The sequence below is a fragment of the Rhinatrema bivittatum genome, chromosome 1 (genome assembly GCF_901001135.1).
Source record: "Rhinatrema bivittatum chromosome 1, aRhiBiv1.1, whole genome shotgun sequence".
NCBI classification, from domain to species: Eukaryota; Metazoa; Chordata; class Amphibia; order Gymnophiona; family Rhinatrematidae; genus Rhinatrema; species Rhinatrema bivittatum.
Window position 1 is genome coordinate 730,631,811 of NC_042615.1, and position 20,436 is coordinate 730,652,246.

Here is a 20,436-nt window from a genome sequence, read left to right on the forward strand (position 1 = left end):
CTCTGCTAGGAGGCCGGCGAGATCGGGGCAGAAGTCTTTCTTTTGCCAGAAGAAATAATATTCTCCTCCCCCCGTCAGCAACATCAGGGCTCCTGCAGCCATCCCAGGCAGCAGAGAGCTCCCAAGGCCTAGCTGGTGCCTCAGTCAACTCCATAGCAGCATAGTCCATTTACCTGTAGCCGAGGCAATGGATTTGCCGGTTGGGGGTAGGCTGTGACTCTTTGCGTACCAGGGGCCTGGTATAACCTCAGACCAGTGAGTTCTTTCCAGTGTCCATCAAGGATGCTGATTGAACCTATTGAATGCCCTCCCAAATTGCCCTCTGAACCTGGTTTGGGGGTCAGTAGTGCAGCAGGAGGAACTACTAATGGAGCTCTCCTCCCTCTTAACATCCAGAGCAGTCTAGCCTGTTCCACCAGGGCAAAGGGGGTGGGGATTTTCCTTCAGATACTTCTTGATTCCAAAGAAAACAGGACACTGTCCCATCCTAGACCTATTGGCCGTGAACAGATTTATCAGAAAGGAAAAGTTCACGGTTTCCCTGGACATCTTGATCCCCCTTTTACTAAAAAGGAGACTATGTTCCCTTGATCTAAAGGACACATACACCCACATCAAGATCTTCCCAAGTCACCAGAAGTATCTCTGATTTGTGGTGGGAAAACAGCACTTCCAATATTGGGTGTTGCCATTTGGGCTCTTGTCAGCCCCAGGTGTCTATACAAAATTCCTGGCCTGGTAACGCACCTCCACAGGATGGGAGTGCATGTTTTTGCTTATCTGGACAATTGGCTGTTCAAAAGCACATCTCAGGCAGGGGCCATTAAACCTATGCACTTGTCCATCTGTGTACTGGCATCACTAGAGTTCGTCATCAACTACCCGAAGTCCCATCTCAGTCCATCACGTCAATTGGATTTTATAGGAGCCCTGCTAGACACGGCTCAGGCCAAGGCCTTCCTGCCTCTTCAAAGGTTCATCACCCTGATCATCATCATGGCAGAGTTTCAGCAGGTGTCAGCCTGGCACATGTTGAGGTTGTTGGGTCATATGACTACAACTGTTCACATCACTCCCTTGGTTCGATTGCATATGCGCAAAGCCCAAGCGACCCTGAGGTCACAGTGGCGCCAGGCCAAGCAGAGCCTCTAGGATCGCAACGACTCACCTCGACCTTCCAGGACTCCTTGTCCTGGTGGTGGGTACTTTCGAATCTGGAATGGGGGATTTCTTTTCAAGGTCCTCCTACCCAAATTGTCCTAACCACTGATGCCTCCACCCTGGGCTGAGGAGCATGTATATGTGGGCTCTGCATTCAGGGTCTCTGGTCTGCCCAGGAAAGCTGTTGCCAAATCAATTTCATGGAGCTCTGTGATCAGGTATGTGCTATTGGCTTTCAGAGATCAGCTGTCCAACAAAGTTGTCCTGATTCAAACGGACAACCAAGTAGTGATGTATGTCAATGATCAGGAAGGTACGGGATAGTACCTCCTGTATCAAGAAGCTGTTCAGATTTGGTCATGAGCCCTGTCCCATGAGATGGTGCTCAGGGGTATATATCTAGCTGGATTGGAGAATATGTTAGCAGACTGAGTAGTTCCTTCAGACCTCACATATAGTCTCTGGACCAAGGGGATTGCGGATCGGATATTCTGCCTCTGGGGGAGCCCGGACATGGATCTCTTCTCATTCCTTTGCAACAGAAAGGTACCTTGGTTCTTCACCCTATACATGGCAGACGGCAAACCATCCGCACATGCCCTTGCCTGCCATTGGGGCAAATGTCTTCTGTAAACGTATCCTCCAATTCCTTTAGTACTGAAGACTCTCTTGAAATTTTGCGAGGACAAGGAGACTATGTTCTTCATAGCCTCTTATTGGCCAAGACAGGTCTGGATGCCACTCCTGCAGGAGTTGTCCATTCAGAGGCCGATCAGTCGGCAGACTTCCCAGATCTCATCACACAAGATTAAGGCAAGTTGAGACATCCCAGCCTCCAGACCTTGTAGCTCACAGCCTGAATGTTGAGAGGTTAGTTTTGCAACCACTTGATCTTTCAGAAGATGTGAATTGGGTCCTAGTGGCTTCTAGAAAGCCTTCCACTAGAAAGTCCCATGAACTGAATTGGAGGAGATTTTCTATGTAGTGTGAGCAGTAGGCTCTAGATCTGTTCTCCTGCCCCACACAAACTGCTTAATTACCTTCTACACCTATCAGAAGCTGGCTTGAAAAGCAACTCCATTAGAGTTCATCTGAATGCAGTTGATGCATACCATCAAGGTGTATCCACCTTACACTGTTTTATCATGACAGGGTGGTCTTGCATATGTTCCTGCCTTAAGGTACTGACCAACTTCCATCTTAACCAGTCCATCGTCCTGCCAGCATTCTTTTCCAGGCCCCATTCGCACCAAGGCAAATGAGCTCTTCACAATTTGAATGCAAGCGAGCCTTAGCCTTCTATTTGGAGCGGACAGAAGCCCATAGACAGTCTACCCAACTTTTTGTTTCTTTTGATAGAAATAGGTTGGGCATTGCTGCTGCCAAACAGACACTTTCGAATTGGCTAGCAGATTGCATCTCCTTCTATTATGTCCAGGTTGGACTGCATCTTGAGGGTCATGTCGAGGCTCATTCTGTCCAAGCAATAACAGCATCGGTGGCCCACTTACGAGCAGTTCCCATTGAGCAGATCTCCAAAGCTGCGACATGGAGTTCTCTCCACACATTCACATCTCACTATTGCTTGGATAGGGATGGCCGATGCGATAATAGGTTTGGCCAATATGTCCTTCAGAATCTCTGAGGTGTAGAATCCAATGCTCTCTCATCTAGGGCCTGTTGGGGTTCAGGCTGTCTCCACCTCTTGTTACCAACAACACTATTGTTTTTGTGACTGTTGGCACCTGGTTGTATGTTTATTGGTCCCCTTTTATGTTGGAGGACATCCTATAACTAGGGATTCAGCCATGTGCGAGGACTACCATCCTGTTTGTCCTCAAAAGCAGAGTTGCTTACCTGTAACAGGTGTTCTGAGGACAGCAGGATGTTAGTCCTCAAAAAAACCTGGGCATGCTCAGCGTGGCAAGTCAGTTTTAATTATTTATTTATTTATTTATTTATTTGAAGTCTTTTCTATATCTTATACATCTAATGCATTTTCTATAAATGCGTTAGATGTAACAGGTTGTTATAAATGTAAACTGGAGTGGGCATATTTTTGCTATACCTTGGTATATAAAAAAACTCCTAAATAAATAAATAAATAAAATATACCATCATCCTGTAAATTCACCATCACAATGGTTTACAAAAAGGCACATAAAGTAATAGAAATTATTTTTAAAAGCTAAAACATTACAGACGTGCCAACGATGCACGGTAACAGGGTTCTTTAAGTATAAAACTATTTGAGTATTGATTTTGTTAGGTTGAAAGGTTTCTATTGCAGTTCATATATAAAGATAACAATCATAGGTGTACTTAAAGGTGGGAAAGAAAAAGGAAATTAAAAACTACATATTCGGTGCCAGGTTACGCTCTTATTTGCTTTTTCCATTCTCTTTATCAAAAGTCTGTTTAAAGAGCCAAGTTTTTAGGCTTACTCTGAAAAGTTTGAAGTTTTTCCACAGTCTTATCTCCAGAGGCATTGAATTCCACAATGTGGGTCTTGCCAAAGATAGTGCTTGCTCCCTTACTTGTGTGAGTCTAGCTGACTTAACAGAGGGGATAGTCAGTAGTGCTTTATTAGCCGATCTTAGGTTTCTGTGTGGAACATATACACGTAGTGCTGTGTTCAGCCATTCCGCTTTTTCGTCATGAATTAGTTTGTGCATTGTGCATAGTTCTTTGTATTGTACTCTTTGTTCAATAGGTAGCCAGTGTAGTTCTGCAAGTGTTCCTGTAATGTGATCTCTCTTTCTTTTACCTGTCAATATTCTTGTGGCTGAAATTTGCAATATTTGAAGAGGTCGTGTTGTCACCTGTGGGAGTCCTAGGAACAGGGCATTGCAATAGTCAGTGCTCGCGAAAATTAGTGCTTGTAAAATTGTTCGGAAATTTGATAGTGTTAATAAAGGTTTTAACTTCCTGAGAACCATTAGTTTAGCGTATCCCTCTTTTATTTTCAGTGATGTGTGGTGTTTCAGGTTTAGTTCAGAGTCTATTATTACACCTAGGTTACGTACCTTTTCTGCTAATTCTACTCTTTGGTTATTTTTAAGCATTATTGGTGATTGAATTGGGTTTATGTTTTTTCGTTCCAAGTGCAGGAATTCAGTTTTATCAGTATTTATCACCAGCGCCATTTGGTTTAATAGCTGTTTGATTATGTCTAGATACATATTGGCTAATTTGATTGTTTTTTCAATTGGTCATCAATGGGTAAAATTAGCTATATGTCATCTGCATATATATAGTGTATGATTCCAAGGCCTGCTAGTAGGTGGCATAAAGGGAGGAGGTAAATATTATTAAGTGTTGCAGACAATGCTGATCCTTGTGGTAATCCTGTTTGTAAATTTACTTTCTCTGACATTGTGTTTTTGATTTGTAGGGATGTGCAGAGGGACCGCATACATTACATTAGGTATTTGTATTCGGGGGCAGATAAGCTGCATTCGGCAAGGGGTGCCCCCGATCAGTGCATGCGTTCCATTCTTATTCGTTTCCCGGCTAAAACTTAACTACAAACCCCCCCACCCCCCAAGACTTGCCAAAACTCCCTGGTGGTCCAGCAGGGGTCCGGGAGCCATCTACTGCATTCACGCCGTCGGCTGCCGGTATTCAAAATGGCGCCGATAGCCTTTGCCCTTACTATGTCACAGGGGCTACCGGTGCCGTTGATCGGCCCCTGTCACATGGTAGGAGCAATGGACGGCCGCGCCATCTTGTGCTCCTACCATGTGACAGGGGCCAACCAATGGCACTGGTAGTCCCTGTGACATAGTAAGGGCAAAGGCTATCAGGCGCCATTTTGATTACTGGCAGCCGACGGCCCGAGTGCAGGAGATCGCTCCCGGACCCCCACTGGACCACCAGGGAGTTTTGGCAAGTCTTGGGAGGGGGGGGGGGGTCAGGAGGGTGAAGGTTTTGTTTAAATTCGCTCCTTTAGACGGCCAAATAATTTGGTGAAGATTCGTTGTATTCGTGGGAATCACATACGTTTCGCGACGCAACAAATACAAGAATATGGACCATACATTGCGGATTGCCAATACGTTGCAAACGAATGCACACCCCTATTGATTTGTACCTGAAAAAATCTGTGTTTTAAATATGACTTGAACCATGCTAGTGTTTTACTAACCCTATTTCTTCGAGTCTTTTGATCAATATATCATGATTCACTGTGTCGAATGCTGAGGAAAGCTCTAATAAAACAAGGATGTAATGTGTTCTAGAAACTTGGACATATGTTTTCCGTGTCAGGGCTCCATCTGATGATGTCAGCCATGTGTGAGGACTAACATCCTGCTGTCCTCTGAGAACGTCTGTTACGTAAAGCAGAGTTGCCTACCTGTATGCTTTATTGTACCCTGCTTCGAATCTGGAAGAGTGCAGGCTATAAATCTTTTAAAATAGATTTAAAGAAAAATGAGATTAAACATTTTAAGGGAGTAACTTTCAAAAGGCATTTACAGGTGTAAAACAGCTTTTTAAAAATTATCCCGGGAGCTGTACATGTAAAAATTCATGCGGAACTGCTTTCGCACACTCCAGGGATGGAGTTTGGGTGAGGAAATCATTTAAGTGTGTACTTTCAGTTTTCAAATGTATGAATGTAAATATTCATGTAGAGGGTATTCAGGGTCAAGCTAATTTTCAAATTGGAATTATACACGTCTGCTTTGTAGATTAGGACTGTTATAACTTTTATCTTCTAAGTGAATAGTATATAGAGTTATGATTTAATAAGTTGTTGACTTGGCTGTTTTCTTTAAGTTTGTACCTCTAGATTATTCAGTTCCTGGGGACGTTCCCATCATTAATCATGAACCTGATAAACTGCCACTATTTAAAAGACAGTATGAAAACAAAATATTTATAGGTAAGGCTCATTATCATGCAGGTAATGTATTTCCCATGTCCATGTTGACTGAATATGATGTACTGGTTGTGAATTGTGCATGCAAATTGTTTTAAATTACTTGTGCAGAATATTTCAGTTTTTGACCATTAGCTTTGATTCATTTTTGCCTCCTGACAGCATATTTATAATGATTTTGGAAATAATAATCTGGGAATGTGAGTTTCACATTCTTACCCTGGAAATCAACAGAAATCAAAGTCAAAGCATTTTCTCTCTCATCAAAACATTCCACAATGCCAAACTGAGCATGTGCTCACTTTCTGTGCTGAGTGAAAATATATAAACGCTTACTGGGATTAAGAATATAACACACTGATTATCTAATGACTATATGCAAAACCAAAATTCGAGAAGCTTACATTTCATGTTCTGACTTTGTTTTTTTTTGTTAGCATTTGACCCACTTGTGTATGTTCTTCCCTGTTAAAATTTGAGCCCATTTAATAACATTAATTAATGGAGAATTATTCTATATGGTATCATCCTCTGTAAAACTTATCAGAAAAAAAATATCTAGCCCAGCTACCTTAGTCTTAAATATCATGGATAACTAGATATATGATTATGCATGGTATTTAAGACTTAAGGTAGCTTAAATGCTCATGAAACAGTGATGCAACCTTACTTTTAAAGCAGAGATATTTTAGGTCTTTAAAATATAAACTATGCCCAGAGAAATCTTCCCTGTCAAAGTAGCACCAGGAAGAAAATTCTTCAAAACTGAGGCATCTGCCAGTTTCTACCACTAACTAATTTAGCAGTTTTAGGTAAGATGTTGAGATTGCCTTTACTGCTTCTCTCCTGCCTTACATCTTTATGCTTGTGCATGTTTTGGTAAGATTTCTTTCAGCTTAGCTGATTGGATAAAAGATTAAAATCCTTAATTCTTTAGAGGGGGGGGTGAGGATTATTGTATTTTTGGTTCAGCAGTTTCCTCCTGCTCAGTTGTACCTGACCTGTATTAGGCAATGCTGCTATGGGCCTTCATTCTCAACTGCTTAGGGTCATTTCCTTATTTTTATAACCATCTCTATTCTGACCATTGCAATGATGGCCTTTAGCTGGGAGCCACAGACTGCAATTCCCTCTGGAACTTGATGAACACACACCATAGTTTCAGCCAGTAGGAGTCACAATTGCGTAATGGCTGAGAATTACGGCCTCCATAGTATCCCTGGCCAGGCCTGGAAATATAAACTCTGACTTCTGTGTGACAGTGCTCAGTGCTGAGCAGCTACTGAGCCGGTTCACATCCTTCTTAAATTTTAAGGCAAATGAAACTATTGATGGAACAATCACCTCCATTTATACTTTCCCCATTATTTCAGCAATTTGTATTTTCATTTATATTCCTAGAATAAATGAATTTGTCCAGGCCTTCCCCAAATGTATTGCTCCCGTGTTTCCATGAATTTCAGACAGAACAGGTTTCCCAGATTTGTCTTGTGGCACATGTTTGTTGCTAGGTACTTGCTTATGTTCGCTTTCAACTTGAGCCTGATCAGGGTGATTTGTTTGAATTGGGCCTTTCAGGTATAGTAAAATGACAAAATGATAGCTTCTGGGTTTTTGTTTTTTTTCAGTCAAAAATTTCGTATTTTGTGTCACTGATGAAGCAATGTGGGGTTTTTTTTTGGTTTTGTTTTTTGTTGTAGGTACTAAAATAGATGATCCTTGTTGCTATGGGCATACACAGTTTCATTTGATGCGTGATAAATTGAAGAGAGACAGAATGATAAAAGTCAGTCCTGCTAACCAAGTTGAAGTTCATTATCGTGCTAATGCTATTGTAAGTCTCTTTGCTTGGACTGGAGCACAAGCCATGTATCAAGGTAAGACTACATTTTTTGGGTGGGGTACTACAATGAATGATTTACACACCATGCGTTTTTGTTGTCAGTATTGAAGAATCTGTTTGTGCCCTTAGATAATTGATCCAGACTTTCCTTATTCACGTTTGTCTGCCTGCCTGCCTGCCAAAAATGCAACACTGCAGATAGCTCATAAAGTACTGATGTTGATTCTCTTCCCCAAATGAACACTGAAACTTTTTATTGAATGTGAATTAAATAGCATGCTTTATCCTTTCTCTCTAAACTTGTTTCAAGTTGTGTCTCTGATTTAATAATGTGAAAAACAAAGGCAGAGATGGGTTGTACAGAGGTCCAAGTCCTGAATGTAACGGTGTAGTCAGCTGAAGCTGTGACACCCCCTCCCCCCCCAGGTCAAGAGTAGGCAATGTACAGATGGGGCAAGACTGGTGGGTTCCAGCTGAGCAGGGGCATAGCATCGTCTTTTTTTCTTTTTTTTTTAATGAAACAAGATTGGTAATATATACATTTGATGAACGAAAAAGACCATATGGTCCATTTAGTCTTCCAATCCACCCAACTAATTCAGCTTTACAATTCCTATCACTGCTTCAGATATCCCCTGTGTGTATATCCCATGCTTTCTTGAATTCAAATACTGATTTTATCTCTACCACCTCCACTGGGAAGCTATTTCACACAACCAGTACCTTCCCTGTAAAGAAATATATCCTAAGATTATTCCTGATTCTACCCACTTTCACCCTCATCCTATGACCCCTCATTCTAGAGCCTCCTTTACATTAATTGAGGTTCACATCCTGTGCATGGAAGCCTTGGAGGTATTTAAAGATCTTTGTCATTTCTCCCCTATCTTCCCTTTCCACCAGGGTACACATGTTTAGATTTTCTTATATGCTTTAGAACAAAGACCCCTTTACATTTTAGTAGCCACCCTCTGGACCCACTCCAACTGGCTTATATCCTCTTGAGAGTTCAGTCTCCAGAAACGTACACAGTATTCCAAATGAGCTCTCACTGGGACCTATATAGGAACAATATCACCTCCCTTTTTCTGCTGTCCATTCCTCTCCCTATGCAGCCAAGCAACTTTCTGGCTTTTGCCATCACTTTCTCCACCTGTTTCACCAACTTAAAATCATCAGATACGATCACCCCCAGATCCCACTCGTACTTAGAAGATTTTCACCCCCTCTACTGTACATCTTTTGGTCTTTGCATTTAGCATTAAATCTTAACTGCCAGATCCTAGACCATTTCTCAAACTTTGCTAGATCCCTCCTTATATATTCCACATCATATTGGTTATCAACCCTTTTGCAGGTATTTGTATTATCCTCCAAAAACAAAAAAACTTTCCTGACAATCCATGTGGAAGATCACTTGCAGTTATGTTGAATCAGTCCAAAGACCGATCCCTAAGGCACGTCACTAGTAACAATCTTCTCGGAGTGAACTCCATTTACCACTGCCCTTTGTTGCCTCCCACTCAACCAGTTCTAACCCAGTCAGTCATTCTAGAGCCTATATCAAGAGCACTGTTTATTAATTTTTATGTTCTTGATGTTTGCCTTAATATTTTTGTTGATTTAGTAATCCACTTACCTCAACAAAGTTATTATAGGTGAAATAGAAGTATTTTTAATACATAAATTATTTATGTTGCTGTGTAGAACTGTCAGAGGCCTATTGAAATCAAAGTACACCTCATCTAGCACTCTCCACTGAGCCAACTCTCTTGTCGCCCAGTCATAGAATTTGATTAGATTAGTCTGACAAGATCTACCTCTGATTAAACCATGCTGTCTCACATCTTCCAATTTATTTGATTCCAGAAACTGCATTATCCTCTGTTTTAGCAGCAATTCCATTAATTTACTCACCACAGAAGTCAGACTAACCGGCCTGTAGTTCCCAGGCTTCTCTTACTTTATTTTATTTAAACATTTTGTATGCTGTAGCTTCCAGATAAAATATTAAAGTATAAAATAAAAACAGAAAATTAATAACACAGGATAAATCGAAATAAAATATAGGGGAGGTCGTGTGAGAGGAGGCAGTCAGCGATGCCGGCTCAGAGGCCCTTCTTTTCTTGGACGCTGCTTTGTGACATCATTGGGTGATGTCGGGCTGCCCATAGAAAAACTGGGCCAGCAGTGCTCCGGAGGTCATGTGAGAGGAGGCAGTGCTGGTTCAGCGGCCCTTCTTTCTCCTGGACACTGCTTTGTGAAATTGGGTGGTGTCAGGCTGCTCATAAAACAGCTGGGCCAATGACACGCAGCTACTGGCGTTCATTGCCGAAGCCATGCACCAGAGGGGCACACCTCTTAAGGATTTTTTTTCTTCTTGCTGTCTTTGAAGCCCCTGGTCTGAGTGTTCAGCAGCATCTTCTAATTCTATAGCTAGTGCCGCTGTCAGTGGGGATTTGCTTTCCCTCAGTCCAGATGTTTGGTCTCCATCATGTCCAATGCATTACCCCAGGTTGTAAAAGGTAGCTTGTTGTCCAAAGTGGCATCTGTTTCTACCTTTCATGGGGTGAGCCTGGGGTCTAACCAGGTTTATCAAGGCAATATGGGTGGCATCTTCATTTCCACTCCAGTACATTTGATTTTCAATTTGACAAAGCCTGCAGTAATCGCTATGAATTCATTGTGGACTGCTTTTATGGGGTTGGGCAGTTCTCTTTCTGAGAAATTCAACACAGTGCTTGCTAAATATGATTGTCTTCAGAAACAGTCTTTGGCACTTCAACAAAAACTGAATCTTCAGGATGGGAAAATTGACTTACCGACTGTTCATTATAAGGAATTACAGCCTCTTTAGAGATTAAGTCTCTTTAGAGATAAAGAATGGTCTCTGCATCAGTTTGAAAAATTAGACAATCATTCTTGAAAATTTAACTTAATATTTCTCAGTTTTCCCAAAGAAGAATTAATATATCCCGTTTAAATTTTAAAAAGGTTTTATTTGGAAATATTGAAAATCCCTATGTAAGCTTTTCCACCTGTTGCATAGGTTTTTACCTTCTAGATAAGGTTAAGTCTAAAGAAATAGTTGGTAATCAGGTCTCTGTTTCTGGAGAATTGGATTGAAACAGCAACCAACAAGGACCCCGAGTTTTATGGTCTGGGGAAACAAGTATAGGGGTAACTTGCTGATGTGGCAGTTACTACCCTTAACCAATAAGCCTGATACTTTGATGCAACTCCAACATTGCTCTCTGCTTCAACGGAGAATTGGAATCAAACAGCAACCAAAGAGGACCCTGACTTTTATGGTGTGGGAAATTGATAAGCATGGGGGTAACCTGCATAGCACAGCAGATACTACCATAAGCTTGCTGGGCAGACTGGATGGACCGTTTGGTCCTTTTCTGCCAGATCCACTCAGCAAAGATGCAAATTGTTTCTTGCTATGCGACAGAGGGTATGAGCTCTGGGTGCTACTTTTGCCTTAAATTTTCCTTACAAGTGTCATATTAGATGGAAAGGCAACAAATATGTTTTTTTATGATTCCTGCCAGTTTGTCAGCTCATCCCAATATCATGTTTTTGCAGGGTGTGAAGAATTTATATCCTCTGGTGCAAAGGGTCTGTCTTCCCTGGAGTCTTAATCTTGTCCTTTAAAGGTTTGTGTGGGGCGCCCTTTGAACCTCTCAGAAGGGCGACTCTTAAGGATTTGACACTTAAGGCAGTTTTTCTGGTGGCTATTTGTTCAGCTTGGAGAGTTTCCAGGTTACAGGCCTTGTTTTGCCATGATCCGTTTTTAAAGATTTGACTCGAGGGGGGGGGGGGGGGGGGTTGTGTCCCTGTGGACGGTGCCTTCCTTTTTACCAAAAGTTGTTTCCACTTTTCATGTGAATCAGATGGTGGAGCTTCTAGCCTTTCCAGAGGTGGATTCTTCGGCTTCTCACTCAAGCGACCTTAGGTTGTTGGATGTCCGCAGGGTTTGTTGAGGTACCTGAAGGTGACTAATGATTTTTGAAGGTCGGGCCATCTTTTTGTCCTCTGGTGGGGTCCGAGGAGAGGTCTTCAGGCTTTGAAGGCTACCATTGCATGATGGCAGAAGGAAGCTATTGGATCAGCTTATATGTGCAACGGTCGACCAGTTTCGGAGAGGTTGCATGCTCATTCAACGAGCTCTCAAGCTGCTTTGTGGGTGGAGGCCCAATTAGTTTCTCTGCAAGAGATTTGCAGGACGGCGACTTGGAAGTCGTTGCATAACTTTGCGAGGCATTATCGTCTGGATGTGGGTGATACAGATCATCCATCCTTCGGCGAGAGTGTTTTGTGAGTGGGACTCTCTAGGTCCCACCCAGTGTAGGGGAGCTTTGGTACATCCCAGGAGTCTGGACTGATCTGGATATGTACAGGGAAAGGAAAATTGGTTCTCACCTGCTAATTTTCATTCCTGTATTACCATAGATCAGTCTAGAGACCCGCACATTTACTGGGGGGGGATGGGAGGAAGAGTCCGCTGCTCGTCCTGCTACTTTGAACATAGTGTGGAGTTGTTGGAGGTTTTCGATGCTGATCGCTTATGTTAAATTTGGGAAATGAGTTTTCCATTGTCTTTTTGGGCAACTTCACCTTCTGGCTCATTGGAGGCGGGGAGTTTGCTTAGAAGATTACTTAGAAATTTATGGTGGTTGTCGTCATCTTGACTTGGGTACAGGTCAGTACTGAGGGGACTGCAGGTGGCACATTGGGTTATGTACAGTTTCAATGAAACTTTCTCTGTCTCCATCTGCTGGCAGGGAGGCAAAACCAGGAGTCTGGACTGATCTGTGGTACTACAGGAACAAAAATTAGCAGATAAGAACATAAGAACATGCCACACTGGATCAGACCAAGGGTCTATCAAGCCCAGCATCCTTTTTCCAACAGTGGCCAATCCAGGCCATAAGAACCTGGTAAGTATCCAAAAACTAAGTCTAGTCCATGTTACCGTTGCTAGTAATAGCAGTGGCTAATTTCTAAGTCAACTTAATTAATTGCAGGTAATGGACTTCTCCTCCAAGAACTTATCCAATCCTTTTTTAAACACAGCTATACTAATTGCACTAACCATATCCTCTGGCAACAAAATCCAGAGGATGTGGTTAGTGCAGTTTCCTATACGTATACAATGGATTTTATTATTCAAACTGTTTATTAAACATACAACAGTATAAAGAGCTGTATATGCAATGTGGGTGCTGACGCCCATCGCACATAAAAAAAAATAAATTTAAGATTCATTTACATTCAGTATTCAAGCCTCCCCTTGAGTCCCTTAAAAGAAGCCCATCCCCACACTCCGCATTCCACCCCTCAGATCTACAAAGGTCAGTGGTCAGGTCCCATTACTCACCTAGAGTAACCATACAGCATTCCCCATATACTTTAAAGTGTACAAATATTAGCAAGATTTACAATGACATCATTTACCACAGAACTGTGAATCTTAGCTGGCAAACTTTGAAGATTTGCATTCCAAATTTCTAAGAAACATTTCTCATTTTAATCAAATGCCCCATCTCCATTTTTTTCTAGCAACTTCTGCCCGTGGAAGACAGTACTCCAGAACCAATGTGAAGGAACTTCCTCTGCTTTCCACATCATAAGAATACTTCTCCCCCCCCACCCCCCAAGCAAGATTTATGGATTAATAACTTATTACCTTTACCCTGTATTTGAAAAGAAACAGGATCATAAAGAGAACTCCTCAGGAAGAAAGGAAATATTCTGCCCAAGTATGATTTCAAAAATGTTTTAATAGGCTCACAGGATCAGAACACATGACCTGAAATCCCTCTATCTATTGCTTTTCTGATAGATAGCAGTGGTGATAATTCCAGATCTACATGCCCTTCTTGAAGAAATGTAAGCATGTACTAAAAATTTAATTTGTTTCTCTATCTCATAGAGGACACCAAATTCTTAATATGAAATCCAGCCCTCAGATGGGCATCCATAAGTACTAGAAAGATTGCTATTCCATTTATCAAGCAGAGAAGCTATAGATCTTGAAGGCTAGATCTTCAGTAGGAATTTATAGAGCCAGGATACTCTCGTTCTTCTACAAATCCTCAATTTGAAAGAAATCTTCCAGCTGATCACAAAATACTTCCTGAAGTTGTATAGCTGTCAAACTACCCACATTGTGCTGCAATTGCACATAAGCAAAATAATCCCTATGAGATCAAACACCTGTTTTAGATCCGAGAAAGGAAGTATCTGTCCAATGGCACCCAGAACCTATTGGAAATTAGTAAAACCTTTGGTTCGCCAAGAAATATCCTATATTGGGAACCAGGCAAAAATTGCAGATTTCCACTGATCAGCAGCTATGGAGATATCATTGAAGAATGCCCCAATTGGGCACACAATATTCGCCAAGTCTCCTGAACAGCAAACAGAGAGATCCCAGTTTAAGGGAAGGCTGTAATTCATTATTCTTAATGTGTAAAGCAAAATGTAGATGTAAGTGGGTAGCCTGAGCTTTCTCCATCTCTACAGGAGTATAATGTGTCATATCCCAAAGCCACCCTTTAAGTTGCCACAGCTGACAAGGCCAGTTATACAGTTATATGTCTGGAAAGCTGATCACCCCATTTTCCCTTGTGCCCATCAGCCAGGTTATTTTTAATCTAAATTTCCGGCCCTGCCACAGAAATTTGGATAATATCCTAAAGGACGCCGGAATATCCCTTTTTAGAATTTGCAATGGCAAGACATGCATCATATATAACCACTTGGGAAAGAAAACAATTTTAAAAAGATTCACTCTACCCACTAAAGAAAGAGGAAGATTTTGTCAGAGAACCAACTTGGCTTCCATCTGAGTTGTCCGAGGTGGAATATTTAATTTATAAAGCCTACTAACATCTGATGGAAGAGTGATCCCCAAATATCTAAACGAATCCCCTGCCCATTTCAAGGGAAAATCCTGACCGCGGGAAAGCTTCACGTGCAATATAGTGCCTATAGATGATCAGCTACATTATAAAAGTCAGGGTCTTGTTGATTGCTCTCTGAATCCAGTTCCTCTTTTCTCACAGCCGTTAAAGCAGAGAGCAATGATGGTGTTGCTTTAGGAGTGTTAAGGGTATTAACTGCCATACCAGCAAGTTATCCCATGCACTCTTCTTTATTTCAAACCTCTAGCCTTTAGGGATCCACAGTGTTTATCCCATGCCCCTTTGAATTCCTTCACTGTTTTTGTCTTCACCAACTCTTCTGAAAGAGCATTCCAGGCATTTACCACCCTTTCCGTAAAGAAATATTTCCTTAAATTGATTCTGAGTCATCCTTCCTGGAGGGGTCATGAAATTATTCATGACCCCTGGTTCTATTGATTTCTTTCCAATGAAAAAGGTTTGACGAGTGTGCTTCATTAAATCCTTTCAGATCTCTGAAGGTCTGTATCATATCTCCCCTGCACCTACTAGGATCCTTCAGTCTCTCCTCGTAAGTCTTTCAATGCTGACCCCTCACCATTTTCCTCGCTCTTTGGACCGTCTCTATCCTGAATTTATCATTTTTTAGAGATGGCCACCAGTATTGAAATCAGTATTCCAGGTGAGGCCTCACCAAGGACCTGTACAAGGGCATTATCACCTCTTTCTTACTGGTTATTCCTTCCTCTGCTATCCAGCATCCTTCTGGCTTTAGCTATTGCCTTGTCACATTGCTTCGCCATCTTCAGATCATCAGACACTATCACACTGAGGTCCCCCTCCCAGTCTGTGTGCATTAGTCTTTCACTGTCCATCACAGAAAACTCTTTTGGATTACCGCACCCCAGATGCATGACTCTGCCTTCTTGGCATTGAATCCAAGCTGTCAAATTTTGGACTACTCTTCAAGTTTTCTTAAATCATTTTTAATTCTCTCTATTCCTTCAGACCTTTCCACTGTTGCAGATCTTAGAATCATCTGCAAATAGACACACTTTGCTTTCTATCCCTTCTGCCAGGTCACTCACAAAGATATTGAACAATCTTTCCCAAAACCAATTCCTGTGCCGCTCCACTTAACACTATTCTTTCTTCAGAATAGGTTCCATTTACCATTACACACTGTCTCCTGTCAATCAACCAGTTAGCAATCCATGCTACTTACTTGTCACCTACTCCTAAGCTTCTCATTTTGTTCCCGAGTCTCCTATGTGGGACCATATCAAAAGCTTTACCAAAATCCAAGTAAATCACATAGAGTACTCTTCCCTGATCCAATTTTCTAGTCACCCAGGCAAAAAATCAATGATTTGTCTGACAGGGCCTTTGCCTGGTGAAGCCATGCTATCTGGGTCAAGCAACCCGCTGGATTTTAGATAGTTCACTATCCTTTCATTCAGCAGAGTCTCCATTAATTTTCCTACCATCGAGGTAAGGCTAACCAGCCTGTAGTTTCCAGCTTCCTCTCTGATCCCACTCTTGTGAAGCGGGACCACCACTGCTCTTCTCCAATCTTGCGACACCAATCCCATTTCCAGGGATATATTGAACAGTGGACCCATCAGCACATCTCTGAGCTCCCTCGGTATCCTGGGATGTATATCAACTGGCCCCATGGCCTTGTCCACTTTGTTTTCCTAGCTCTTCCCATACATTCTCTTCTGTAAATGATTTTTCGTCTACTCCACCCTCTGCCACTGTCTTGTCAACTAGCGGCCATCCTTCTCCAGGATCTTCTTTAGTGACCACTGAGCTGAAGTAATTTTTTTTATATTTTGGCCATTTCTTCATCTCTTTTCACACATTGATCTTTGTCACCTTTCAATTTCACTGTACCACTTTGGACCTTTCTCTGATATATCTGAAAAATGATTTGTCACCTCACTTAACCTCTTTGGCAATCTTTTCTTCCTGACTTTTCGCTTTCTTGATTTCTTTCTTTGCCTCCATCAGTTTCACCAGATATTCTTCCCTGTGTTTCTCTTTTTGGGATCCTTTATATTTCTTGAACCTTGTTCTTTTTGCTTTTATTTTATCAGCCACCTCCTTTGAGAACCAGATTGGTTTCTTGTTTCTCTTACTTTTGTTTACTTTTCTGACATATGACTGTGTTGCCTTTGTAATTGCTCCTTTTAGTTTGTCCCACTGTTGCATCTATCTCAATTTCTCTCATTCTTCTAGTTCTACCTCCAGGTATGTCTCCATTGCGACAAAGTCTGTATTTTAGAAATTGAAAACCCTGGTCTTCGTGTGACTTCTCTAGCCTATTTGCGATATCAAGCCATACTGTTTGATGATCACTGGTGCTGAGGTGGGCACCCACCTGGACATTATCTTCGTTAATGAGCACTAAGTCTAGTATCACATCCTCCTTCATGGGTTCTTTTATCATTTGTTTGAACAGAGCCCCTTGCAGGGCATCTACTATCTCTCTACTTCTGGTAGATTCCACAGAAGTGATTCTCCAGTCTACGTCCGGCAGATTAAAATCACCAGCAATTAACACTTCTCCCTTCTTTCCCACCTTTTGGATGTCTTTGACCAGATCTCTGTCTATTTCTTCCGTTTGAGTTGGAGGCTTGTAAACATCCAGTTAAAATGGATGCACCATCAACTTTTTTTTTTTTTTATATGACTGCCCATAATGCCTCTTCTCTACCCCACATTCCTTGCAGTTTAGTTGCTTGGATATTGTTTTTGACATAAAGAGCTACTCCTCCCCCTTTTCTCTGTCCTTAAGTTATAGCCTGGTATGGCCATATCCCAAATATGAGAATCTGTGAACCATGTCTCCATTACAGCAACACTGTTCAAGTCTACCTCCACCATTACGGCCAGCAGGTCTGGGATTTTATTGCCCAAACTACAAGCGTTTTTAGTCAGCTTTCCAATTTTTCTCCCGTGATTTGTTGCACTTCCTTAGACACCTGTTCTGCTTTTTTTTTGAGCGGATTGTTTTTGTTATTTTCTCCTCTTACATCCTATATTGCTTGGGGTTGATGCATCATTTTCATTGGCGATTTCCTGCCACCCCCATTCTTTAGTTTAAATGCCTGGTAATGTATGATCTGAATGTCTCACTCAGCATCCTCCTTCCTGATACAGACAAATATAGTCCATCCTTACCATAATTCCTTTTACTGCTCCATTTATGACACCAGCCTCCAATGTATCCAAAACCACTTTCTGTACACCAGATTTTGAAACATGAATTGAAATTATCCATATGGCATAACTTCTCATTTTCCCTTTCCATGAACAGGTAATACTTCCGAAAAAGCAATAGTCTTTGCAGTATGTCTTTTATATTTCCTAGATTTTGGAAATCTTTTTGTACTTTATGGATACCATTTCTATTGAGGTCATTGATCCCCAGATGAATGATAACACTGATATCAAAGTTCCTACTTTCTTCTTCAATGACTTGGACTATCTGGTTTGCATTTCTACTAGCTGAGGATCCTGGAAGGCATTTAGCTGTTGTATCACCATCAAAATGTGCTCCCAAATTGGTTCCTCTGATGATTGAGTCTCCCAGCAGAATCAGCTTTCTTATGACATTTTATTTTGTTGAAATGCTTCTGGGTGCATTGGGTGACTTCTCTTTAGAAGGCACTTCAAAATCTATTGCTGAGGTTTCTTCATTCTCCTATGTAGAAAACACATTTTTCAGGGGTGACAATGGGGAGAATGGGTGTTTCTTCATCACAGGCCTTATTCTGCCAGAGCCCATTGCTATCCAGTTGTTCCTGGGCTTTTGAATCTTCGATTTCTGGCATCTCTGTGGGAGTGGGGGGATTGATAGCAGGATGCTGTAATGTTGGGGAAGTTGGGGGTGTGTTTGTCGCATGGCTTGTTCTACCAGAGCCCACTATAAACCATATTTTCCTGGGTTTCTGAAACGTCTGTGGGAGCTGGATGAGAGATAGTAGATGCTTCAGTTGAAACCTGGACAATTCCTCCTTTAGAAGAATCAGTTCCATTTTTGTTGAAGGCAAAAGCAACAACCTTTGATTCTCCAAATGAGAGGCCTTGGGACATAAGTACCACAGTTGTACACTGAATGAAAGACGTTTTGTTACCTTATCTATATGACTTTAGGGAATTAGTGATAGTTTAAGGTAAAATTTAGGCACTAGCAAAGATTTTTTTTTAATAAGTATTTGAAATAAAACTAAATATGTTTTAGGCAGTAAAGATTTAATAGGTAGAGTATGAAAACAAATTTTACAAGCAATATGACTGTTTAAGTTACTATTTTCTGAGCAGTAAGGAACTACTATGTAATGGGAGGTGAAGTAATTGAAGCTAATTATCTAGGAGTCTAGGGAAGACTATATAAGAAAAGTAAACAATAAGCCCTCCCTTCCCCCTCAAAGGCACAAAATATTACAAAACCCAGACAAGGAATATACTTAACCCAGCTATAAATAAGCAAGTAATTTCAGATAGCTTGTAGCTGCCTCAGCCAGGAAGGTAAGACTGCAAACAGTGATTAAATGCTGCTCCCAAATGCTGGTAGCACCCCCTCTCCCTAGCCACAATAGTAAAGCTTACTGAACCTTTTAATTTTTTGTGCAGTCGGCTCCAACACACAACGCCCACTTTAGAACTTAAGGTTACAAGTACAATAAACCCCTCAAAAGCACAAAATATTACAAAACCCAGACAAGGAATATACTTAACCCAGCTATAAATAATCAAGTAATTTCCAGATATCGTTGCCTGCCTTTCTCTTTGTGTGATCTCTTGTAGTTTATGAACTCTAACCTTATTTCCTTTATCTTTTTAGCTTCTTCTATAGAAAACCATAGTGGCCTCATTTTCCACTTTCCTAACAAAAACGTTATTTGCCCTTATAAATTCTCCTTTTAGTTTTGTCCTCTGCTATTCTACTTCCCTTAGATTTTTCCCATCCAGTTACTCCTTGAGATACACCCCCCCATTTTAAGAAAGTTAGTTTTCCTGAAGTCTAATTTCCTGATGCAGTGGTCTCCAAACATGGTTAGCAAAGAATTAGGAGCATTGATACGGGAAGTACCTGTTTCCTCTTATATTTTATGAGTATTTGGGCAATCTCTCTGTAATATACGTAATATATTGGGATAGATGATTACATATGACCGGAAAGCGGTGGAAATGTTGAAATAACAATGTAACCGCTTGGTGTTATGAAGGTTCCTTTTACCAAGTTATAAAATTCTTAAGAGGTAAAAATTGTTTGGAGTACAGCATGATGATTAAGTGCCCTGCAGAAACACCATTGTGCTTTGAAAATTAAATTCTACAGTTAAATGTGTTGGGTTTTTTTTTTTTATAATTGCTGCTTGATAGACTGATATTGAATTGGGACTCTTTGTGTAATTGCTATGTACGTTACACCAGTATGTATAGATGTTCCATTCCTTCTTTCCAGATTAACTCATAATGCCACCTATTTACCTCATAAGCCCTGCAGTTCCATGTCTTTAATAATAATTTGTATATATAATGCCACGCCTCTTCCTGTCCTTCCTGAATAGCTTATAGCCCGAAATAACTGTATCTCAGTTGTGGATTTTTGTGTATCACGT

The 20,436-nt window shown here is 41.2% G+C and overlaps 1 protein-coding gene across 2 annotated transcripts in view; it reads left to right on the plus strand.

Annotated features, from left to right (window-relative positions):
- Positions 1-20,436, plus strand: part of MRPS30 (mitochondrial ribosomal protein S30) — a 75,486-nt gene that overhangs the window by 42,512 nt on the left and 12,538 nt on the right. For both annotated transcript variants that reach the window (XM_029577608.1, XM_029577603.1), the window contains exons 3-4: positions 5,944-6,049; positions 7,747-7,923. In XM_029577608.1, the coding sequence (XP_029433468.1) occupies positions 5,944-6,049; positions 7,747-7,923 (283 nt within the window). The remainder of the gene's footprint in view (positions 1-5,943; positions 6,050-7,746; positions 7,924-20,436) is intronic.